The sequence below is a fragment of the Pinus tabuliformis genome, chromosome 6 (assembly GCF_031772625.1).
Source record: "Pinus tabuliformis cultivar Carrire ecotype Pingquan chromosome 6, CPIR1, whole genome shotgun sequence".
Classification (NCBI taxonomy): domain Eukaryota; kingdom Viridiplantae; phylum Streptophyta; class Pinopsida; order Pinales; family Pinaceae; genus Pinus; species Pinus tabuliformis.
The window spans coordinates 1,412,949,370-1,412,976,359 of NC_142292.1; the positions used below are offsets into that span (position 1 = coordinate 1,412,949,370).

Consider the following 26,990-nt stretch of genomic DNA (forward strand, 5'->3'; position numbering starts at 1 on the left):
TGCTCTTCATTCAACCTCGGATGTTAGGAGAGATGGATTTAATCCTCAGACTTATTAGCTCCTAGAGCTTCTCTGCTAGGGCCAGATGTTGATTTATTTTGTTGATTTACTTCATGAATTGTATCCTTTTTTTTAAGAGACCATTTGGTTCTCCTGCTTTGTATGGACATCATTGTACTCAACAATCCCTTTGACCTACTTTGTGGTCATTAGTTGAACATAAATATAATTATCTTATCTTATCTTATCTTCTTAGCAAACTCTATCAGTTCTCCTCCACTTACCTCTGCCTAATTTAAATGTACAACCTCAATTTGTCCCTCCTCTGGGTCGAATCAATAATCCTTCTTACCAGTAGTTTTATGCAAGTTGGGCATTTTCTATATAGCATTTACAACCAGGAATAAGACTTATTAATAATGATGCCGAATAAATATTTTTGGATTTTCAATTGGATCTAATTCAAATGGCTGAGGGAAAGTTGTCACCCTCCTTACCTGGGTTCAAATCCCATTTCTCACATGTTTGCTCTTAGTGAATCATGAGTTGTTGACCTGACTGTGTGCCCTGAACAATCTAGGGTTTACCTTGGGTTCCATGGAATAAGAGGGGGAGTGCCCAAGAGGTCTCCCCAGCAACCAGAAATGTAAGTTGGAACCAGAAATATATAGCCAACATATGAACCAGAAATATATAGCCTGCCTTCTAGGATGTTTTTTGATTTCCTATTCTTCGTGGGTGAAATACGAATTTAGCATCCAAACAAAAAATAAAGTCTCTTTCTGCACTGGGTGGGAAATTGATCTCTACCAGTACCAGTGAACGTGGTCTTTTTCATCTGTCCCATTCAAAATCCTTAACTGTTCCTTTTCTTTTCAATAAAACTAAAATAAGTATAACAAGAGTATTTAAGAATGCTTCAAAAACGGCTACCCAATAGAGAAGCTGTTGTGATATGTTTCAAAATTAATTAAACAAGAAACCAAATTCTTTACAACAGACCAAGGTGACATTAGTGTTAATAACGTGATTTGTCATAATATCTCCCATGCGAAAATGGAGGGACTTATGCTTTCAATGGTGCATGAACGGTTGTGCACTAATTACCATTAAAAGTGTCAAAAAGCAATTAGACCCATCTCAACCCGAAAATCTCCACTTCCCTATTGGAAATTGGAAGAGAGTAAAAATTCGAAGTTTCAGACCCAAGAAAGGAAGCGCAGAGAGAAAATATCCTAATGAATGAGGCCAGAACTTTGTGAAATTCTAATACAATGACACGTCACAGTTGATGAAAGCTCGAGTATTTCACTTCATGCATCTTTATTTGAATGACTATATTTATAAATTATGATCATCGAACTCACGGATTATGCTAATAGAAATGAAAGAAATTTGGTGAGTTTATGATCCTGTTGAACCATAGCAAGTGCGTCCATATGGTAATGCAATTTTTATCTCCCATGAAGAGGGATAAAGGAAGGCGAACCATGTGAGGTTGTCATTTTGGTCTCCTGTGTAGATAAATATAAAAATAACTTCATGCATTCTTGAATCAAATAATTAAGTGGATTTCAAATAATATTCTATTGTTACGAGGTTCAATCTTGAATTATATCAGAAGCCTTGAAAGACTTTTCTAGAAGACCTGAAACAGGTAGCTTCAGTTCAAACGACATTTTTTGCAGCACTAATGCAAGCGTGTTGACATCTGACATTGCTCTGTGTGCTGTTCCCACTAATGGAATTCCATAATGCTCACGAAGGGAATTTAATTTTGTATCGACAAGCTTTGACCCTGTACAACGCCAAAAACAGAAACATGACTTCAGACTCTCATTTGGCATCAAAGAAACTCAACGAACCATTATAGTAGAAAAGATAATAGCATTTGCATATTTGATTAAATTTAATTTTGTATCGACAAGCTTTGACCCTGTACAATTCCAAAAACAGAAACATGACTTCAGACTCTCATTTGGCATAAAAAAACTCAACGACCCATTATAGTAGAAAAGATAATAGCATTTGTATATTTGATTAAAGGTCAACATCACATTTCCTCTGTTCAGATAATGCTAGAAATCATCCGTGCAAGAAAATACAAAAATATATTGCTAAAATTACACAAAATTAAAGGCACGCTAGCCTTATTGATTCTTTTCCTGTGACAGAAGCTCGATGTTAGCTCTGCTGACATGCGATTTGGCAATGCTTCAAGGGATAAGGATAAATGAGTTTCGTGCTATATTCCCTCCTCTCGACAATTTAGCTTCATTTTGTAATGCAACGTGTCATCAGATCTAAAGTCTATCTTGAAAGAAAACTCGCTTTAAAGTAGGAACATATAAACTGTGAAACAGCATCACATATCTATCTATTTAACAAATGATCAATATGGATTCACAATTAAATGAATAAATCCTCAAACACTTCATAGTTGTTTCTTTCAAATTATAGATTTTAAAATTTATAGTTGATTGTTAGATGAGGACAACGTTGATTGTATGAATAGTAAACACAAACAGTTGGACTCATAATTTACATAAACACATTCATCTACCAATTCATTTTAAGTAACACTCTTGTGTTAATTTTCAACTGTTCTATGTTGTTACAATCACTTTAGCCCAATCTTCTCTTCAATTAGCAATCAAATTTAATCTTCCAATGACAAAAAGAAATTGTAGATAGAACAGTAAATGCAATGAAAAATAGAAGATAATCAAGAGCAATAAGAGACACAAGATTTGGTCAAAGACCAGGGAAAAACCCCACAAGGGAGAAAACCCTTTCAAATTTTTCTTCTTATTAGATTGTCATAAAATGTTCAGTAGAGAGATACAATGATTCCATTCATCAACAAAAGAATCAAAATCAATTCTTTGACAATCCAAGAGATCAACCAATCAATATCCAATAGATGAATTTCAAAGTCAAATTTCGTCAACAAGTCAAAGTCTGCAATTCTGTCAAAGTCAACAGCAATCAAAGATGCCCTCATCAGTCCTGAAGTCAACAATCAAACTCTTCCAAAATAGCTTAGTCAGCAGTCAAAATACTTGGCCTTCCTTGTTGGTCAAACCTCAGTCAAAACAGTCCCAAACAACTTGGTCGTACTTGGTCAAAGGAGAGAGAAAGGTCCACAGTCAAACTGCAGTCAAATCCTGCGGTAAACAGAAGTCAAACTGCCCAGAAAATCTCAACCTTTGTGCCAAAGAATGCGGTCTCCAAAACCAAATCCAAAACTGAAGTAAAAGTATGCCCAAACACTAAAAAGTCAACACTGGTCAAAAGCTGGTCAAAGACAGATTTCAGCCCTCCTGAAATTTTCTCTCTTCTACTCAGATGTGTGAAAGAAGACCTACAATTTTAGACTTGTATGAACCTCCAAGAGAAGAAAATGTGTGAGGTGTGTGTGTCCAAATGAGGTTGACATGACTTGTATTTATATGTGATTTTGGAGGTGGCTTTTCCCTATCCAGGTCGACTTGTACTTTTGTGCACATGTGGATTTTCACATTAAAAATATATTTTTCCTTGACCAAATTAAATTATTCCAAAGGCAAAAAGAGTCTTCTCCAAATGAGGAAGGTTGTCCAAAGGAAGGAATTTGTCCCTGAGCTACCAAATTAACACTCCCTCTTAGATAGGGAGAAATTTCCGACTGCGTCACAAGTCTTATCTCAAATGTCTCGTCATCATCAAGTCAACTGTCGTCTTTGCTCATCTCTGTTCATTTATGTTCATCTACTAAACACTCTCGAATCTAAACAAAGAGTTTGACATCATAGAGGAGCTCAAGCTACCACCCTCTATCCAAAGACAATAGGCAGGATACGAGTTACTATGGAAGGTAAGGATCACAACGATCTTATTTTCCGTTGATCTTCACAACTTGACCCTCAAGAGTCAGTGGTAAAACACCTGCATCCACTACCTTGGGAGGAGATACTCACCATGAGCAGTAAGGATCAGACACAACCCAAGGCACTTGGGGGAGATATGTTGATTTGGGGGAGCATTGGATGTGCTCTAGCCATGAAAATTGGTGGAGAGGCTAAAGCACATGAGATCTCCAAAACCCAAAAATGGTTTGGGCAGATTCTAACCGGTTTGGGAGATATTAAAATAATTAATATTTTTAATGGAGTTCCTAAGTCTAAGCTTAGAAAAAATAAAATATTAATGGGTATTAATATAAAACTGGGTTAGAATGTTCCAAAAGTCATGGATCAAGCCAAATCTAATCTTAGCCATTGATTAGAGATTTCATCTTGCTCGTTGATGGACCAACGAGAAAAGTATAAGAGGAGGCTTGAGGGTCAGTTGGAGAACACACCAGAGTGATCAATCATTCATTTTGCTAGAGCGGGGTTGCTAAGCAAAGTTGAATCAGTGATCAGCGGTGAAGCGCAGTGACTACGAGGCAAAGAGGCAGGGACAATACTGGGAGACCAGCACAAAAGCAGAGAGAACGAGAGCAACAACCAATCCAAGCTACGCAGAGCCCAGCATAGGCAGCGCAGAGCCCAGAGAGTGCGTCATCCACGCAGAGGGCAAAGGGAGTGATGCAGAGGCTCCCAGAGGTTGCACAGTGCCTCAAAGGGCTAACACATAGGGTCTCGTGGCTGACGCAAGTCAGCAAGAGGCTAACACAGAGGCCAGAAGGACCAGCGCTGAGCTTCAGTAGTGCCGAAGAGGGTTTTGTGGAACAGGTTTTCTGAATACTTGTTTCCGGATATAGAGGTATTGTTGCTGTGTATTTTTCTCTGTCGGGTGAGCCGGATTAGGCACCCAGTTGTACTCAGACAGATTGCATAATAATATAACCCTTTGAATAGCTGCACCGGTTTTCCCACATTGGGCTTTTCTAGGGACATTTGTCCAAAAATAACGGTGTCACTTGTGTGCTTGTTTTCTTTCAATTGATGATTTGTAGATGTTGTCACTGTATTGTGTTTATTTTGGTATTTAATGTACTAAATAACTTGTTTGATTTTTAAACAAGTAGAAGAAATAAACCAGCGGAATACAGACTAATTTTCTAACGGATAGACTTAGAAAATTCAACATGGTACCAGAGGGTGGTTGCAAATCACAAGAAAATTGAAGGCATCAGCCGAGCAGAGCATTTGCAGCAGATTTAGTTGTCCTGAGTGACAGAGTTGATCCTTGCAGAAGGCGACAAAGGAAGGAGTGATGCAAAGGGACTGCATCATCACTCTGGGCCAGAGAGAGACCAGCGCAGAGGCTAAGAGAGGCAGAATCAGGGTCACGCAGAGGCCAGGAGGGCTGACGCAGTTGGCTGAGGGAGCTGATTTGCCGATGTCGAGATTGCGCAGAGCCAAGTGGCTCAATCCTTCAGTTGCTGGGGCATAGGAGGTTGTGGGTAGTTTGCGAGAGCGAAGCTGGTGGGGTACTATGGTCAGAACAGTACCTAACAGGGCAAGACCAAGGTGGAGGGAGTTGCTGCCAAGACGGATTTCTAGCCAAGGAATCTGGATTAGTGTTGTAGTTGCACAGATGATCGGAGTGGGGCAACTTGACCTTGGCAGAAGGAATTCCAAGAGGGAAATCGAGACTCAGAGGGAGTCCAGAAGAGAACTTCCAGACGGGAAGTAGAGAGACTCAGCAGGAGTCAAACAGAGGACTTCCAGGAGGGAAGTAGAGAGACTCGAAGGAGTCGACAGAAGAGCAGCGAGATGGCCGTGAATGGGCTGAGAGATCAGGATAGGCTGGATGGAGCGTCCAACTTTGTGGTCTGGAAGGCCAGGATCTTGTCCATTCTAGATAGACATCGCATCAAGGGCTTCGTCTTGAGAGCGATAGCTATCCCAATTGATCCGGTAGCTAATGAAAGGTACGAGGAGGCATTGGCTAAGGCTAAGTGCATCATCCTTGATGGAGTCAAGGATCATGTGGTACCACATATTGCCGAGAAGGAAATGAAAAAGGAGATGTGGGACGCCTTGAAGACATTGTACCAGCATACTTCCATGCAGACGAAGATGCTCCTAGAGAATCAGCTAAGGGCATACCAGATGCAGAAGGGAGAGCAAATAGATGTCTTCCTTGGTCAGTTGAAGGAGATCCGTGACCAGCTAACTTCCATAGGGGCCACGCTGGATGAGGAATTAATGGTGAGGATCGCACTTAACGCAGTTTCTGAGGATTGGGAGGTATTTGTCCAGAGCATACTGGGCAGGACAAGTCTTCCGGATTGGGAAGAACTATGGACGACTCTTCGCTAAGAAGAGATTAGACGGCTGACCGAGGCGGGGAGTAACGGCAAAGGGATCAGGATCAAGAAGGAGGAAGAAAAGGGTGCGGCTCTAGCATCTGCAGGAAAACAGGAGAAGAGGAAGAAGAAGGACCTCTCCAAGGTCAAGTGCTTCCATTGTGGGGAACTGGGTCATTTTGTGAACCAATGTCCGAGGAAGAAGAGTAAGGGAGAGGCTTCTAATTCGAAGGCAGTGCCAGCGAAGGCAGAGAAAGAAGTCGAGGAGGATGACGATTGTGCCATGAGTGCTCATGTGCCCAGTGTTACTTGGGAGCGGGAGCGGAAGCGGGAGCGGGAGCGGAAGCGGGAGCGGGAGCGACCATTTTCAGAAGCTCCCGGTTTGGGAGCGAATCCCGGAGCGATTTTTTAAAAATATATATATTTTTTATATTTTTTAATTTTTGATACATATATGTCAACAAAAACATGTAAAATGATGAAATAGACATAAAAAACATAAAAAAACATAAATTGATCATTGAACCATATCACATCAATCATCTAGAAATTATAATCGTCATCAACCTTAGTAAAATAATAAATTAAAATAACATTCAATTCAATAACATTTATCATCATTGATCACCAAAGTAACAAGTTGTACTTGTAAGCCAAGTTTAACCATTACAAGAAGTAATATCGAAGATATTTCTAAGTCCTAACTTCTAACTGTTAACATGATATGAAATGTTAAAAATTTATAAAATGAAACATGAATAATGAGATGAAATGAAACAACTTTAGTCTTTCACAAAGCATCATATTCATAATCACAATCATTACCAATGAGTTATAATTGCCAAGGCCCAACTTCAAACTTCAAATTTTCATTGTCACAATGATATAATGTTTACAAAAAATATCATAATGTCATAATGATATGAAAGAGTCAAGAGTCAAGAGTCAAGGACTCAAAACTCAACACTGAACAGTTATGAAAACTAAAGTGACAAGTCTAATAGAAACTAAAAAAGACAAGTAAACTGTAAATCTACAAGTGGCCCTTGCCACGAGAGTCTCCAGGAGTATAAGTAGGTCGTGGTGGTCTTCTAGGAGTCTCCCGCCCAGACCGACGACCAGAACTAGAGCCTCCACGCGAGGGTGTCGATGGAGGTGGCGACAGCAATGGAACAAGACTCGGGCCCCGAGAACTGCTACTGGATGGTGGAGGTGGAGGTGGCATGGCTGCTGCAGCTGCTTCAGCTTCATCCCGTACAAGCTCATCTTCTAGTTCTTCCATATGTACAATGCCATCCTCCAAATTGTCGTCCTCAGGGTGATTGTCCCAAATTTTATATGTGGGATCTTCATTAGCCCGATCACAGTAATGGCTCAACAACCTCAAATTGTAGTGCACATAAACCAAGCTTTCTGCTCGGTTTTCGTTGAGCCTGTTTCTTTTCACATTATGTATATAACTCTAGGTGCTCCAACACCTCTCTGCAGAAGAAGAATTTACAACCTGTGCAAGAACTTTCAATGCCAATTTTCGCAAAAGTCCGTCGCCGCCATATGTTTCCCACCATGTGAGAGAATCAAATTTATCTTTGTCGTCCATTGCATGGAAGTTACCATACAAACCACTGCCAGTGAAGTATCTGCCTATTTCAAGGCGCACAGCTGCACATTCCTCCCTGTCAGGCACCAACTTTTCTAATGCATCCAGATATCCTTTAGTTACCTCTCGATCTAAATGGGGTTTGGTCCTAACACCACCCCCTGCTGCAGGTTTGCCCAACCAAGAATCTGAGTAGTATTTTGGCGTAAGGATATACGCCAAGCAATGTAGTGGAAGGTTAAGCCTTTTCCACCGTTCACACACACAATCGTGAATCAGATTGTACAAGTCGGGATCTCTGTTATTAACAATGTCTTTTATTTCCCCCAACATGGTATCCATTTGCTCATACACCTCGCCAATCACTGGTTTGTCTGTATCTGCAAACCGAATCATGTTATAAATTGGCTTGGTGAAATCCAATACCTGTCTCACAGTTGTCCAAAACTGCCCATCAAGAGCGGCCTCCTCCACCGTTTCAAAACCTGCAATGTCAGCTACATTTGTAGCCCTTTCCTTTAACACCTGCCAATTTGGACTTGATACCATGCTAGCTAAACCCTCTCTTACCTTCAAAAGGCGCCTGAAGGTGAGGTAATAGCTACCAAATCTAGTCCTCGCAATCTTCAGCAACTCCAATCTCGAGTGACTGCGGAAAAGGCCATGGGTATTGCTATGATTTGTAATAAATTTTATCATTTTTTTCCTTTCTTGTACAAATCACCAATCCATTGGTATTGTTCATTTTTGTTTTTGACAATATCATGCAACAGAAGGTTCAATGTGTGAACCAAACATCCAGACCAAAATATGTTCGGGTATCTATCCTCAATAATTGCTCTCGCTGCCTTACAATTAGGAGCATTATCAGTGATGACTTGGATGACATTGTATGGGCCAATACGCTCAATTGTTTCAAGCAATGCTTCTGCAATGTTGATAGCGGTCTTGAACTTGTCTGAGTAATCATGTGCAGCTAGAAAAATGGGACCACTTCGGGACACAGCAAGAACACTTATCAATGGCTTGCCTTTTACATTTGTCCATCCATCAGATACAATGGACACCCCATTGTCAGTCCAAGAACTTGTCATTTTATTCAAAGAATGTGATATTTTTGCTTTTTCATGATCAAGGCCAACAGTTCTTGCCTTGTCATACCCAGGGCTCTTGTATCCTTTAGGGGCATCATTTATGGCAGAAACCATTTCATGCCAATAAGGTGAGCGTAGAACATTGAATGGTATCCCATTTGCATAGAGGAACCTGTAAATTTTTGAATCCACATCATTCCTACACCCCTCATCAAGGAAATCTGATATGGTTCTACGGCGTAAAGATGATGACACTGAGCCTCCATGTCCATATCCACTGCCTTGGGAGGATGCTGAAGGAGTTCTTTGTGAGCTTTCAAAGAAACCCCTTGATCTTTTTGCTCTGTATTGGGCGTCCTCCTCTTCCTTTATGTATTTGGCTCTATCTGTTGTTGACACCGCGTTGCAAGTTTTGATTCCTATTTGTTTCTCTCCATCCCATGCCCTTTTCCCGCAAAGGTGTCTTCTAGCACGGGTGTATGAGCCTGTGTAATCAGTGTTGCAATGGGGGCAATGAAATTTAGTGGTTCCACCCCCTCTCCCTGTTTCAGCCCTCTGAACATATTTCCACAATGGAGTTTGGTCTTGTTTAGTTTTTTGACCCTCATGTTCACCCTCCTCCACATCCTCCTCACTGGGGTTTTCACCTATTTGACTTCCTCCGGCTTCTTCATCCACCTCTTCAGTTTCAGGCCCCCTCTGTTTCCTACTCTCCACCACCATAATAACCAGAAAAGGGACCAGGAAGAGGAAAATGCCAATAAAAATCCCCAGGTCCATCGTGTTTGATGTTTGTAGGGTTTGAGTCTTGAATCTGCAAATTAATTTAGTTTATTGGGATTAATTCATTTAATTTATTAATTTAATTTAAATTAATGATCTTTAAACTCAAACAGGTAAATTAAACTAACCAAACTAACTACCTAACCAACTAAACTAACTAAATGATTAAGTTACTTACCTCTGCAAGCTTGCTCCTCGCTCCTTGGCACTTGCTCCTCGCTCCTCAGCTCTGGCTCCTTGCTCCTCAGCTCTTGCTCCTTGCTCCTTTGCTCTTCCTCAGCTCTCAAGCTCAAGCTCAATCTCATTGAAATGATTTTTTTTTGGCCCATTGGGCTTATAAACCAAAAAAAATTAGTTAAATTTTTTTGTTTTTTCGGGTCCGGCGGAATTTTTTTCCGCCGAACCGCTCCCGGTTTTTTAAAATTCGCTCCCGGAGCGTTTTTTAATGCCCGGGAGAGATCAGGGAGCGATCGCTCCCCGATCGCTCTCGGGCATTAAAAAGCGCTCCGGGAGCGCGGGAGCGATCGCTCCCTGAAGCGCTCCCTCACAGACCAGGGAGCGCAAATTTTTTTACGGGAGCGATTTGGGGAGCGCGCTCCCGAGCCGCTCCCGCCCGGAGCGCGCTTCGGGAGCGGGTTCGAAGGGGGGGGGGGGGGGGGGGCGCTCCCCCGCAACACTGCTATCAAGTAAGTACATATTTATGTCCACATTTGTATCTATCAAAATGTATGTTTGCAAGGAAAGCAACGAATTGATTGGGGTTTCAAACTATCTTGCATGGAAGAAAAGTGCAGATCTGAATCTCATTGAAAATGAGGTTATGGAACATGTCAAAGGATCTATCACTAAACCAGGAAGGGAAGATGCTCAAGCTCTTGCAAAGTATATGAAAAGGGAAGTTAGGGCTCAAAGGATTCTCAAAGAATCTATCAAGGATCCCCTCATCCCATATGTATTAAAACTCGAAACTTCAAAAGAAATCTATGACAAACTGGTAGAGTTGTATTCCGTGAGCACTGCTAGAGAACTCATCTCATTAAGGAAAGAACTCTACAAGTTAAAGATGTCAAGGGAAGATGGAATAGCCTCATACTTTATGAGGATATCTAAAATCCGGGATCAACTACAAGATTTGGGAGAAGTCATGTCTAATAGAGAAATGACTACAGTTGTACTAAATGCACTACCGAAGGAGTGGGGTAACTTTACTTCAAGTATTTATGGGAAGAAAGAAGTTACTCCACTCCAAGATTTATGGTCACTATGCAAGATTGAAGAATCTAGACTAAAGGCCAAATCTAATGTGAGAGAAGGTGAGCAAAATCAAGCTTATGCTACAATGACAAGGAGAAAGGGTGGAAAGTCTGGTTCACGGAAATAGAAAAGGGACATGGCTAAAATTCAATGTTATGGGTGTCAAGAATATGGACACTACAATAGAGATTGTCCTAAGATCAAAAGGGAGAATAAAAAAAGAGGAAGAGAAGAAGCCCATATCACTGAAGAAGTGGATGAAGCAGAAAAGAAGAAGTCCAAGAAAGAGGAAGTAAGAGATCTCTACTATGACTGAGATAGTCTTCCTCGCCTAAGTTCTTTTCATAGTTCCTAAGTATTATGTTGTAAGATATGGCTATCATGATTCACTAAGAAAAATGATGGAATGCATCAAGGCATCATAGAAGCATTGAAAGCAAGAGCTCGTGACATCATCATAGAGAAGCAAGAGAGATGGTTGAAATTAAAATCTATGACAGTCAACTATGAAGGATATAGCTCTTGGGAACCTCATTGGAAACATAAGTGGCACTTTTGGAAAGAAAAAAAACGTCACCCAAGTCAAAGATCATCATACATCAGTCAAAAGGAAACATCTGCTAGATGGGGATACTCTAGATCCTCAAGATTCTCTAATGGAATCTTCATCGAAAGGTTCACCGATCAAGAGAGGAAGCAAGTGTTTCATCAAGAATTCCAAACTTGTGGAATTCATGAGATGATGGTATGACGACAAAAGAGGTGAAGCAGATCAAGGGATTGAAGCTCTTTCAATCAATGAAGTTGTTGCAGGAAGTCTGGATGACCCAAAGGAAAAATGAGGTATGTATACTTATATTCAATATTGAAGAGTCATGTCATATGATTGCAGGTAACATGAATCAATGCTCTATCTTCAGAGCATGATCAAAAGAAAAAGGATCTCCTAGTCTGAAAGGATGCAAAAAGGCATGATTCAGACATTGTCTAGAGGAAATCAACATAATATGTCCTCATATGTAATATGAGGTGGTTGACATTAATTGGAGGAACTCCGATTGGGAGCTCCTAGGAATGAAATGTGTGAAGAAAGTAAGGAAGAAATCGTGGGATATGCAACCATGGAAAAGGAAATCAACATCCAAAGACCAAGAAAATTTGACTAGGATATCTCCATGAAAGATATGAAGACTCTAATGGAGTCTGAAAAGGAAAGAGACCCTTGACAATATATATATATATATATATATATATATATATCTTTGGGAGATGTGTCAATGTGTGTGCTGGATGTTGATGCAAACTAGAAGATGTCATGATGAAAGACCATCACAAGGTAATTTTGATTTAATGTGCATTCACTTATTTTTGAACAATATCTGGATGGGCTTATGCTAGACTGCTGAGGAAAGATCTATGGATATCTTCCACCACCGTTGTTGTTGTAGTAGGATGAAAGATCCTTAAGGAAACATGGCATGAAAGAAGGCATCATGGCATAAAGGAAGGCCAGATATGGACTGATGGATCATTTTCTGGTGATGACATGACTAACTCATGGATGCTCTGTGCCCTACGAAGAAATCCCAAAACATGAAGACTCCTGAGTAATGAAAAGAATTTCATGATGTCATAAGGAGGAGTTCTTCAAGCAGCTAGTCATCCCATCATCTCCATCGGAGGAGCTATTGTAGGTCCCTAATTAAGAGGGAGCCTGGAAACAAGTTTCTTACTTGGAAGAAACTTGGAAGCAAAATTCCTAAGCCAAGAGGGAGCTTAGGTACATTCCTTCCGTAGGAATGAGTACATTCCTTTATTGGAATAGATATGTCCTCCCTAATTAAGAGGGAGAGATAGACACATCATTCTTGTCTTCACTTGGGAAAACAGAATGGAGGATTGGGTAAACATATGGCATCTAATAATCTTTGAGGACTGGGAATCCAAGATAAGAAGAGTCCTGGTGGAACACACCCTGAGAACCCGAGTGGGGTATGTTCTAAGAGAGACAATGATGAGGGTGTCTATACATCATTGGTCTTGCCAGCATTGTGCTCAGATCCTAAGTTACCAGGAAACGGATACGGATCCGGATACGGATCCGTTGGATTTTTGAAAAGCCAGGATCCGGATACGGCGAGGATACGGCAAGTACAAAAATATATAATAATATTTTTAAAAATTTTAGAAAATACATTTGATGTTTAAAATCAAAACCATATATATAATAATATTTTTAAAAATTTTAGAAAATACATTTGATGTTTAAAATCAAAACCATATATATAATAATATTTTTAAAAATTTTAGAAAATACATTTGATGTTTAAAATCAAAACCATTCATGAATCACAACATTAGAACTAAAATTATTAGATAATTTATGAATCTGAACACTGAAATGATGAGATTTAAAAACTAACAAACAAATAAACATATAAATATTAATACCAACATATTGATATAATTGTTAAAATAAAATTATAACATAAAATATATATTTTTTTATTTATAAAAATTAAAAAATATTTTAATTTTTAACAACCAAACATAAAGTTATATAAATTTTTAATTATGACTTATAAAAATAAAAAATTTTAAATGAAATATAAAACATACGGTTATTAAACATAAATATATTGATTTAAAATAAATAAATTAAAATAACTTTATTATATATATTAACATCAAAATAAACTTTTTAATTAAATCAAAAATCTTTATATTAAAAGCGTATTTAAAAAACATATTGATTTAAAATAAATAATAAATTAAAATAACTTTATTATACATATATATTAACTTCAAAATAAATTTTTTAATTAAATCAGAAAGTTTTTATATTAAAAGGTTATTAAAAAAACTTAGACGCATAATTTTATTGAAATCTTTATATATATATATATATATATATATATATATATATATATATATGCGGGAAGATGGAATTAAGAAACTTCACGCTGGTATTAAGAATAAAATCATTTTATATATATGCGATATTAAAAAGCTTATATATATACCAGATGATATTAAAAATATGACCCGTAAATAAATTAAAATAACTTTATTAAATTATTACATATATATTAACATTAAAATAAGTTTTTTAATTAAATCGGAAATTTTTATATCAAAGCTTATTAAAAAACAAATTGATTTAAAATAAATTTATTATATATATATTAACCTCATTGAAATCTATGCGGAAGATGGAAGATGTATTAAAAAACTTCACGCTTAATCTTAAAAACTTCACGCTTAATCTTATATGCCAGATGGTATTATAAAACATAACGCATAATTTTATTTAAATATTTATATATATAAGCGGGCAAATGGTACTAAAAAACTATGCCTAATTTTATTTAAATTTTTATATATAAATTTATATATATATATGCCGGCAGATGGTCACTAACTAAATCATTACCTGACCGTACGCGGATCCTAGCGTATCCGTATCCGTACCAGTTTCGGATTCGGGGATCCGCGGTTCCACCTTTTGCCCTCAGCGGATCCGGTAACGTAGCTCAGATCTCATGGAGAGATAGAGTTGCTAGTCAAGGCCTTGCTATCTAACAACGCTGGTTGAAATGATGCTAAATAGATGGGTTACCAATCCGACTCTTCTTATGAGAATTCTTCAGATTGAGAATGACCAAGTACCGTTATGAATACCTCCCTAGTTAAGAGGGAGTGTTGAAAAGTGTAACTAGGTTCGGTCTTCATAATGACATGTGTAAATGTGATTTTATGTAATTAATGTAAAGGAGAAAAATAAAATTATTTTTGTAATGCTTGTCTCATGGGTTTCATGAGCAAGGAATTTTATTTTTAGTAATGGTTCCCATTGTCAGCCCTTAGGATTGATCATAAAGTCAAAGAGAGTCAATTTCATGTATATAGGACCCTTCTTCGGCATGTTACATTTGTATATGAGTCAATGAAAGTGTCAAATAGCCCTCCAAGACAAGCACAAGCATCTCCTAGCAAGTGGGCTTTAAATAAAGTGATGAAACCAGTCCAAAAGACACATCGGCCTAATTCACTATCAAGTCAGCTTATTATCATAGGCAACAACTATAAATAGGACAGCTCAACCTCATTTCAGAGGTAGAATTTCGGTCAAGCAAGTTTGGTCTAAAGTCAAGTGCAAAAGTACACAAGAAGGTAACCTACTAACCAACGAGTAAAGGAAGAGGAAGATCGAGCTCATTTTGGGACTGTTTCTTGGGTAATCTCCTTCAGACGTGTGGCAGAAACTAGGGTTTTTGCAGTGGGTAAATCTGTTGTAATAAAGGATGAGAAAAGGGCCACCAAATCAGTGTTATTGCTAGACGAGTTCAACAAGAGAAGCCTCCCAATATAGCGAAGGAAGGAATCACCTCCAAACTCGTTCCTACTCCCCACACGTGTGGAATCACAGCATTATGAAATGCAAATCTGTGGAAAAGAGGCTGAAGTCTTAGGGTAGCCGAGAAGTGCAGAAGAGAGAAGAAGTTTTGACTAGTATTGACTTGCTCAAGGAGAAGGAAAAAAAGCAAGGATTTTGTGTCTTGGTCTTGGAAGGGCAAATAGGTCAAGCGTCTTGGTCTTGGTATTTATCAATTGAGGTCTCTATAAGAAGAAGAATTTGATCGGGTTTTCCTCTCAAGTGGGAGAGATTTTGGCCCTGGCTAATAGCCTATACTCTGTGTCACTTGTCTCTTTATAGTTTATGCATTTGATAGTTGTTTGATGAATAAGAACACTATAATAATCTAAGTAAAAGAAGATCCTAATCTAATAAGTAAAAAGCATTCACAAGTAGTTATCTAAAGAAGGGAAATCACCTAATTGCTATGCCCTAGATTTCTCAACAAATTTGTCTTGGTTTGACTAGATTTTGGATCTATTCTTGGAGGCCGAATTGAAAAGAGAGAAGGACGAAATTTTCTGGGCATTTTGACCAGCTTTAACCGCAGGTCTGAGGCAGTGTTTACTACAGGGTTGACTTTGACTTTAACCAATTTCTAAAGGCAGATTTGTGGACTATTTTCATTGGGTTTGACCAACCAAGGAAGGCCGAGTTTGTTGCTACTTTGACCAAACTGTTTGGACCTGATTTGATCATTGACTTGTGTTAAAATTGGAAACTAGGGCCAAACTCCATGTGGGTCTACTTATTCATGGCAGCTGATATTTTTCTTGGATTCCTCTCGTCGAGAGGTGTAGGATTGATCTAAAGATCATCCAATTCCGATAAGTATTCATGGAGATATTAATTTATTTGTGTTATGTGACAATTCGTCAAGGTCGGCCAGCAACCAAATAACCCCACTTGTCTTGCACGTTTTAGTATAAATAGAGGTGCATAGAAAGTCATTTGTAACTCACCTCTTGTGATATCTTCTCTCCATTGTTTTGGGTTTTAGTGGAAGGGAAAGTCCCCAAGAGGATACACTGTCCAAAAGAGGTCTGCCATGCCCTAAACTGAAAAGGACTAGGACGCAGTCACACAAGGGACTAGGACGCAGTCAAAGGGACTAAGACACAGTCAAGCAAGTGACTAGAATATGTTGGTTGCAATAGCCTTCAACACTGAGATGAAGCTGCCCTAAACACAGTCATGGTGAAGACCTTAACGCTATCCATAAGAGATCTACACACTGCCTTATCTAAGCCCTAAAGGAGATCCCTAACTCGTTGTACTAGGCCGCAGTCAACAAGGGGTTTATCTATAGCAAAAGGAGGCATTACACAGCCCTAAGGAGAGCCCTAGTTGCAGTCCAAGATTCGCTCTAACTGTTGGGCTTATTCCACACTAGAAGATGCCATTTAAAGAAGGCTTCAAGCAGCTCCTAATGTGCGCTATCATAAGGAGATTCTATCCACTATAGTGAGATCTATATGTTGGCCTAATACACAGTCACCCTAACATTGTCCTATGTTACCCTAGTCGCAGTTCTAAAGGGTGAGCTAAGACGCAAAGGGAGAGGCCTTAACCAGCTACGTGTGAAGGTCCAATCTGTTGTTCTAAACAGCCCTGATTGTTGACCCTTATACACAGTCAAAGTCTCCTATACGCTGGCAGCTAAATCACTGTTTGTAATACGCAGCAAGTAGAAGGACCCTTAAACAAGGGTAGTGAAACTTCCAGCGTGGAAGAAAAGCCATTGTTTAGAAGCTGTCATGCAACCCTTGTCATGATGTTGTAGATGATAGCATGTTAAGGACTGTCTGGGCATATTAGTGATGAGCTTGATTTGAAGGGTTGCTACAGCTAGCTGCTTTGTTGGCTGCAAGCCATAGCAAGCAGCTAAGTTTGTCCCATCACAATACTGCAGTGTACAACACAGTGATGATGGACAGTATGTTTAGATGCAGCATACTTGGATGGATGCAGCATGGATAATGAATGCATTGATGAATGTAGTGATTGTTGTGGGCAGCATGGTTCAGTGGTGCAGCATAGTGCAGCATGATGAATGGTGTAGCATAATGCACAGTGACGGTGGTGGAGCATGATGAATGGTGTAGCATAGTGCACAATGACGGTGGTGCAGCATAGTGCAGCATAGTGATGATTAGTGCAGCGTGTTGAGATGCAGCACAGTGATGAGAACAACTTTGTGATGGGTGTAGCATGGTGATGGAATCACCTTGGAGGATTAGTTGAAGCAAGTTGCCTTCACCTGAGTTCTGATCAGCCACCTCATTATGTTATCTTCATGGTGAAGATCTCTGCTCTTATCTTGTCAAGTCAAAGTGTTGACTTCTGATGTATATGTACTATCTCTCTCTCTGCTGAACTATTGAAGAACATAAGAAGAATTGATCAAGGGTTTCCCGACATTGGGGTTTGTCCCTAGCTGGCGCCACATCTTGTGTCCTCTTGTCTTGGCTTGTTTTCTGCGATTTATGTTTATGTTCTATCTGCATTTTACTATCATGCTAAATGTGATTGCTAATTTGGGATTGATATTGAGCTAATATGGAAAATTGAAATAAATTTTCTCTCAGCATAGAACATACCTAAAATTAACATGGTATCAACGCTAAGGTGAAGACAAAGCCCAAGCAAGAGTGAAAGAGCAATCACCAAAGACAGTTGGAAAGGACAAAAGGCTCAATGGGTTCCTCATCCCACTTCAAATTCACCAAGGGTGAAGTTGAAGCAGAGAATATTATCTGAGTGGCGCAGCGGAAGCATCTAATGGCCTACCTAAAGATCACTTCAATGGGAAGTCTGGATCTAAGGGTGGAAGGAAAGGCAAATGCCTTGCTTAAGTTTGGCCATTATGCGAAGGAGTGTCCAAATAGAAGGGACATATCACTTGATGATGATAAAAATCATTCCAAGGGCATCTTCAATGATCAAAGGAATGACAAGTACAATGGCAAAGGAAAAAGGAATGCAGGTCATTGGGGAAATGGCCGATTCTTCAAGAAAGCAAGGATCTCCAGGTATGAAGAATCTAATGTTGCTTCAAGTAAGCAAGAGGAGTAATCTTATATTAGCCCTCTTCACTACCTCTCCTCCGGACACTTTGAAAAAGTGGTATATTGATGATGGTGCTTCAAGGCACTTCACTAGACACAGGGAAGCTCTCTCTAATCTAAGAGAGAAGGAAACAAACTTGGAGATTATTCTTGAAGACGATGCCACCTATCCCAGAAAGGGTGCAGGGAATGTTTCTCTTCAAATGGATCAGGGTAACTCACAAGAAGTTCTTTATGTACCTGATCGCAAGAAGAACCTGGTGTCCATTTCGGCAATGGAAGTCAAAGGTTTCAAGGTGGCATTCATCAATGGAAAGGTACGTGTTTGAAAAAGGAATTTTCAAGATGCTTTTACTCTTGGGTTCAGGGTTAGCAATTTGTATCGAGTTGCAGGAAGTCCAATGGGGACCATGTCGTGTGTCACATCTCTTCTATGGCACCGGAGGTATGCCCATATTCATTGTGGGGTCCTACCCGATGTGAGACAGATGGTGACAGGGATGCCTATATTCAAAGAAGAGCATGAAGGTACATGTCTGAGATGTACCGAAGGAAAACTTAAAAGGGGACCATTCGCCTCATGTAGCAAGACCTCAGATGTGGAACAACTTGAGGAGTTTGAGATTCATGATTGGGAATCTCAAGTATGCAAGTGGAAGAAAGCTCTGTATGTTTTAGAGAAAACACCACGGGCTTGATATGAGAGGATTGATAGTTGTTTGATGAACTAAGATTCACTAGGAGTGAAGCCGATCCAAACCATTGCTTGAAGGTTGTGGATGATAGACCTCTCATACTGGCACCTTATAAGGACAACCTCTTTCTAATAGGGGCAGACCCTCTCATTTGCAAAAGTAAAAAGGAGATGGATTCCGGATTTGGAATGGTGAACTGCAAGCCCGTGACTACCTCGATGGAGCTTAACTTTCAGAAGTTATGTGGTAATGACGCCAGACCTGATTTGGGAAATGCCTCCGAGTTTCATAAACTCATTCTTGCATTGATGTTCTTGGTGAACTCCCGTCCAGATATATGTTTTGCAGTTAGCATGTTAAGCTCATATATGGTTGAGCTTCACTGGATTGGTGCCAAGAATCATTTGAGATATCTTCAAGGCACAATCTCTCATGGATTGAGATACGTTGCCAGAAACGTGAAGCTGCATGTTTATTCTGATGCTGATTAGGCAAGCAGTGTCGAGGATCGCAAGAGCACTTCTAGATGTTGGTTCTCTTTGGATTCTGCTTCAATATCCTGGATGAGCAGGAAGCAGAAGTCGGTTGCTTTGAGCACCGATGAGGCCAGATACATAGTAGTGAGTATGGCCTCCTGTGAAACTATCTGGTTGTGGAAGCTCTTCAGTGAGTTGTTTGGACACGTGTTGGATACCATCGTGATCTTCTGTGACAACCAGAGGTGGATTCGATTATTGAGGAATCCCATGTTCTATGATCGCTCCAAGCATACAGACATCAAGTACCACTTTATCTAGGATATGGTACATCGACGAGCAAGAAGGATCCATTGCATTGAGACTGATGTGAAGGTCGCCGATATTCTATCGAAGCCCCTAGGAAAGGTCAAATTCTCAACTTTCCAAGAACGACTAGGAGTCGTGGAGAGACTCTCTCCTAAGGGTCATGTATGATACGGATATTGAGTTCTGGGAGCTCCAGGGACTTGGGGGTACTCCTTGGAGCGATGAGCAACCATAGGGTGAGTGGTTTAGCCTTCCCCAAGTGATTTGTTATGTAGGAAGGATGAGTGGTTCATCCTTCTCTTGTCGAGACACAGCCATAGGGTGAGTGGTTCAGCCTTCCCCTAGTGATTTTTTGTGTACAGGGTGAGTGGTTCAGCCTTCCCCTGGGATACCCTTGGCGACATGTAGGCAGGATGAGTGGTTCATCCTTCTCCTGCTGAGACATCCTACCCATGCAGTCTAGGACTCAAGCGAAGTACCTCTCATCTGGCCAATGAGTAGGGAAATGCGGATAGGGACCATAGTAGTACTGATGGATTACTACCGTACTCCCTATGCTAGGATGATATTGATCTAAGATCAATTGGAACTGACTTCGGGTCAGTAAGAGTGATATAACTCACTCTTTTGGAATTGACTTCGGGTTAGTAAGAGTGGTATGATACACTCTTTATTTGGAACTGATTTCGGATCAGTAAGAGTGGTATGAGACACTCTCTTTTATATGGGACTGACTTCGGGTCAGTAGAGAATGGTATGATACATTCTCGATCACTTATTTTTCTTCTTAGTCCAGCAAAGCAGAGTAGAGTACTGATGCAGAGATAGTACAGTCTGGCAGATGGATTAGCAGATGGAGTTATCCCTAGTTGAGAGGGAGTGTTAAAATTGACAACTAGGGCCAAACTCCATGTGGGTCTACTTATTCATGGCAGCTAATATTTTTCTTGGATTCCTCTCGTCGATAGGTGTAGGATTGATCTAAAGATCATCTGATTCTGATAAGTATTCATTAAGATATGAATTTACTTGTGTTATGTGACAATTCGTCAAGGTCGGCCAACAACCAAATAACCCCTACTTGTCTTGCACATTTTAGTATAAATAGAGGTGCCTTGAAAGTCATTTGTAACTCACCTCTTGTGATATCTTCTCTCCATTGTTTTGGGTTTTAGTGGAAGGGAAAGTCCCCAAGAGGATATGTTGTCCAGAGGAAGTCTGCCATGCCCTAAACTGAAAGGGTCTAGGACACAATCACACAAGGGACTAGGATGCAATCAAGCAAGTGACTAGAATATGCTGGTTGCAATAGCTTTCAACGCTTAGATGAAGCTTCCCTAAACACAGTCATGGTGAAGACCTTAACGTTGTCCATAAGAGATCTACACACTGCCTTATCTAAACCCTAAAGGAGATCCCTAACTCGTTGTTCTAGGCCACAGTCAACAAGGGGTTTATCTACAACAAAAGGAGGCATTACGCAGCCCTAAGGAGAGCCCTAGTTGCAATCCAAGATTCACTCTAACTATTGGGCTTATTCTGCACTAGAAGTTTCCCTTTAAAGCAAGCTTCAAGCAACTCCTAATGTCCGTTGTCATAAGGAGATTCTATCCACTGTGGTGAGATCTATACGCTAGCCTAATACGCAGTGACCCTAATGTTGTCCTATGTTACCCTAGCCGCAGTTCTAAAGGGTGAGCTAAGACGCAGATGGAGAGGCCTTAACCAGCTACGTGTGAAGGTCCAATCCGTTGTTCTAAACAGCCCTAATTGGTGACCCTTATACACAGTCAAAGTCTCCTATACGCTGGGACCTAAATCACTGTTTGTAATACGCAGCAAGCAGAAGGAACCCGTAACCAAGGGTAGTGGAACTTCCAGCGTGGAAGAAAAGCCATTGTTTAGAAGCTATCATGGAACCCTTGTCATAATGTTGTAGATAATAGCATGTTAAGGACTATCCAGGCATATTAGTGATGAGCTTGATTTGAAGGGTTGCTACCACTAGCTGCTTTGCTAGGCTGCAAGCCATAGCAAGCAGCTAAGTCTGTCCCATGACAGTACTGCAGTGTACAACACAGTGATGATGGACAATATGTTTAGATGCAGCATGGATAATGAATGCATTGATAAATGCAGTGACTGTTGTGGGCAACATCATTCAGTGGTGCAACATAGTGCAACATGAAGAATGGTGTAGCATAATGCACAGTGACAGTGGTGGAGCATAGTGATGATTAGTGCAGCATGTTAAGTTGCAGCACAGTGATGAGAACAACTCTGTGGTGGGTGTAACATGGTGATGGAATCACCTTGGAGGATCAGTTGAAGCAGTTTGCCTTCACCTGAGTTCTTATCAGCTACCTTATTATGTTATGTTCATGGTGAAGATCTTTGCTCTTATCTTGTCAAGTCAAAGTGTTGACTTCTGATGTATATGTACTATCTCTCTCTCTCTGCTGAACTATTGGAGAACATAAGAAGAATTGTTAAGGAATTTAGACTTCTGTGATCCATAACATTGTTTAGATAATCTTCGGCAAAATCACATAACCAATCTTTTGTCGACGCGTTTCGAACCAACCAGTGTGGTTCATCGTCAGGACAAGTTGAAGAACTAATCTGGCTTAGCGAGATTAAATAGAGTGTGCAGAGATTCCAACAGCTATAATGCTAACGGCTAATTTTGACCTAATGATCCTGGTCAAACCATTAAATTAATTAACTAATTTAGTGGTTTGACCAGGATCATTAGGTCAAAATTAGTCGTTAGCATTATAGCTGTTGGAATCTCTGCACACTCTATTTAATCTCGCTAAGCCAGATTAGTTCTTCAACTTGTCCTGACGATGAACCACACTGGTTGGTTCGAAACGCGTCGACAAAAGATTGGTTATGTGATTTTGCCAAAGATTATCTAAACAATAAGAAGAATTGATCAAGGGTTTCACCACATTGGGGTTTGTCCTTGGTTGGCGCCACATCTTGTGTCCTCTTGTCTTGGCTTTTTTTTTTGCGATTTATGTTTATGTTCTATCTGCATTTTACTATCATGCTAAATGTGATTGCTAATCTGGAATTGATATTGAGCTTGTTGACCACTACTGGTCAACTACCCATGCAGTACACCCCCTTTTCTTGGCAGAAAGGGGTAGCACCTAATCAACATGTCCGTGCCATCCTGAGTCATCAACAGCTTGATCGATTTATGTTGTAAACCCAGTCTGCATATATGAAATGTAAATAATCTTAGCAGATATGAGTCGTGTATGTAAATTGCCTAGGTGGACCTAACTTTCTAATGATAATCTACGTCCCGGAAGGTTTTTCGTCTCACCGATCCATGATCGGCAGAGTTTTCCTTCAGCCTGACCCCAAAGCTGGGATTGATTTTGTCATTCGAATTTTAGGAGAATCCTAGTGTGTTAATCTGCTAGATTATAGTTGTGTCACAGAACTGGGTGGTTATTGAGGGTCTATGATAAAGGGGTTTTCCCCCTTAAGATGTAAATTGTAAAAGTCATGATGTAAAGTGTCTTGAGGGTTGGAAAATGTTGTAGATCCCCTCATGAGTCCTAAGTCCTAGGTCCTAGGGAATTTTTTCCAAAGGCTAAGTTCGAGGATCCATTTAGAAAAAAAAAAAAAAAAAAATAAAAAATAAATAACTGAAAGATAAAAAATAAAAAATAAAAAATTATAAAATAAAGCAAAAACCCTAAAATAATAAAATAATAATATTTTGAGTGAATGCATGTAAAATATCATTTTTTAATAAATCGACGGATGAGATTAAGAGATGTCTTGATTCTCATCAACGGTCGAGATCATTTCGACATGGATCACTCGAACTAGCCGTTGGGATCATTTCCTTTAAATAGGGTGTTAGGGGTCATTTCAGAGGATTCGATCTGTGAGTCTTGTACTGAAAAAGCTCTCTTGTAATCTGTTTTCTGGTTAATAAAAGAAGACTTTGGGGTTCAAATCTTGCTGGTGTTACTCTCTGGAAGTGTTGGGAGAGGTTTAATTTTCTGCATATGTTATTTTTCAGCCATTAATAATAGCTTGTTTTTCTTAGAGTATTGTGAGCACAGGTATCTTGTTCACTTGCTAGGGTTTGAGTGGTGTTAGGGTTTCTGGAGTAATGGTAGGTATCTCCATTACTTTTTGAGATCTAGCAGCATTCTTGCTCTCTTTACTGATGGTTGCTTTAAGCTGTGCAGAAAACCCTTACTGAAGAAGATTGGTGGGCGTTTGGGAAGTTCTAGGCTGAACCAGCCAACTCCTACAAGCTTTTCCTTGCAGAGCCCAGCTGATTTTGCCCTGGGTTAATCAATTAAATTTACTTTTCTGGGTTGCATGAGAGATTTTCTTGAGCCTTTTCACAGCAAATTTGAAGTTTCTGATATTTTGAAAATATTTATGTTATTATGGCTAAATCTGGCATTTTGGGGGCCAAAATCTGTAAATTACTCAGCTGATCTAGGGTTTCAAATTTTTGCTTTATGCAGTTTTCAATAGGGTTTTTTTTTTGAAATTGCAGGAATAGGGTTTTGAGAAATTCGTCAGGGTTTCTGGAGCTGGAAAGAACAAAATTTTCTTTTCAGGTTATTGGATTATAGTTTCTGCAGCGCTCAAAGCAACCTCCAGTCCTTTCACACAGCTGCAGTTCAACTCTCATACAAAACTGTGTAGCTGCAACGACAAAGAGCAACTTGCAGCATCAGCATCGTTGCACCCTCGCCGAACCAGCGTTGAGGTTCTCTGCCCATCCAGCGTCATTTTCCAGCTTACATTTCAAAATTATATTCGCTGTCGTCTAGAGGCATTACACGCAGGCCGTTGGCCCTCATATCGTTCTCCCCCTCACGCTGTTGACAAATCCTTGAGTCTAAATCCTCTCTCTGCGTCTTTCTTTTCTACCGCCGACCTGTGCAAGATTTTCGAAGTTGTCCTCCTCTGTGCATTCCACGCGAACCAGATACTTCACGTGAGCAAATTTCTGTGGATTGTGTGGCATTTTGCGGGTTCTTCAGGTGAGACGTTCTCAGCTCTGATATGATTTAAAATCTTTTGAAACGCTGGTGAGTTTTTTTACGATTTTCAAATTTTTATTGAAATTGCTATGCATTGAGCTATCTTTTCGTTTTAATCCTGATTTCATTTGAAATATAAAAAAAAATACATCGGTGCGCTGGTAAATTTGATGTATGTCGATTTTCATTTAGCCGTCTCACTCTGCGTACGCATGAAGAGTCGTTCTCATTCTTTTCTTAAAACGTGACTGCAAAATTAGCGTGGACTTTTCCTATATGCGGTTTGGTGAGTTTAGGTCCAGCTAGGTTTTCATTTCTTTTCTTAAGTGATTTAAAATCGTTTGCTTTTATTTCTTTTAGACGTAAATTGTGGTAGCCTGTAGCGTATTTTTTAAACGGCTTAATCCTTGCTGTTCTGATACGCATATTGGCGCAGTCACGTTTAAATTTTTTTTTTTAAGACTATAGTTTAGTTCATAGCTAAATTTTAATATAAAGTTTCGTTTTTTTTGAAAAATATGAAAAATTAAAAATTAAAAAAGATTCACTTATAAAAAAAAAAAAATTAGTTTAATTTTTATATAGTTAAGTTTTAGATTAAATTTAAATTTAGATTTTTTTCAATTTTTTAGGTTTTGTTTAAAATTTAAAAATAAAAATTCATAAAAAGGGGATTTTAGGGTTTTAGCTTTAGATTTAGATTTTAAAATTTTAAATTGTGTTTTAGTTTAGATTTTTTAGTTTTAAAATTTTAGTTTTTCCAAAAAAAAAATAATAATAATAATTTTGCCAGTGTCAGTTGTCTTTCTCGGGAAATTATTATGCTATATTCTTATGCTGAGACTTAAACAAGTCTGCACATCTTAAAGATTAGCTGCATATGGTATCTGGTCAATGATTTATAACTGTGTGGTTGTTTAAAGCATTCATCTCTTTTAGTTACTGGGTATCATTATTGAGCATCGGTCATTATAAGAACTTTGTGGTTTTAGCAGATTTCTTGCACTGTTCTAGTTATTTGATGATAAATGATTGTTGTTCATGGTTTATATTTTTACATCGTCTAGCAAGTAATCGTTTAAACATCAATCTCATAAGGCACTGGTCCGCTAAATTAATAAAATCATTTTAGTGCTTCATGTCTCCCAAACCAACTGGTCGACAGTTGGTCTCCTTCACCTCGTAGGGTCTACCCCCCTTAGCCGCGGGAGACAGGCTTAAACGGAGGGATCGGGGATCAGGGTGACAACCCCCGGTCTGAGCGTTGTCGTGTCAATCTGCGTGACAACGTTTTTTGGCGCCGTTGCCGGGGATGGAGTTTTTCTGTCCTTGGTTCTTTCATTTCAAGCTTTTCTGTGTTTCCTTTCTTGTTCAAGTGGCAACTCCACTTCATATATTATCTTCAAGAGTGTATACTAGAAGACATCCAAGCAGTCTGTGCAACCCTACTCCTGATCCTGAAAAGGTCTTCAGGGTACGATTACACAAACTCGCTTCTCGTACACTTCTTGGAAACCTTGGACAAGAAGCCCTCTCTGATATTCATTTGCTTTTTAAAGGTCAAGTTAGGCACAGCATCATGAATATGTATGCCCCTTGCAATTTTTCTAACATTCCAGGGTATCCCAATGCTATTCCATCAGTCGGGATAGATAAATTGCCTAACTTTCAGGGAGATAATGCTATTAGTGCAAATTCGCATCTAAGAGACTTTAATATATGGATGGCTAAATATGCAAGGTCTCCTGATTTCGATCATGAAGATGTTAGAATGACTCTTTTCATTTTAACTTTGGGGGGTGATGCTCATGAATGGTTTACTGAAAAACCCCAAAATTCATTTGACTCCTTAGAATCGATCATTAATGCATTTAAAGAAAAATATGGAGATAAGAGAGAAGGAAGACACCTCGTAAAAGCTATTAGCCTAATAAAAAAGAGGGAGGATGAAAATGTTGAAGAATTTAATAAAAGGTTTAATGGTATTGTTAGAGAATTACCTCAAGACTATAAACCTACA

The 26,990-nt window shown here is 39.4% G+C and overlaps 1 protein-coding gene across 1 annotated transcript in view; it reads right to left on the minus strand.

Annotated features, from left to right (window-relative positions):
* Nucleotides 1-1,493: 1,493 nt before the first annotated feature.
* The window catches only part of DPD1 (Polynucleotidyl transferase, ribonuclease H-like superfamily protein), a 243,197-nt gene continuing 217,700 nt past the window's right edge, over nucleotides 1,494-26,990 (minus strand). Inside the window, exon 4 of the mRNA XM_089426997.1 lies at nucleotides 1,494-1,798. Coding sequence (XP_089283123.1) covers nucleotides 1,602-1,798 — 197 coding nt within the window. The 3' untranslated portion in view covers nucleotides 1,494-1,601. The remainder of the gene's footprint in view (nucleotides 1,799-26,990) is intronic.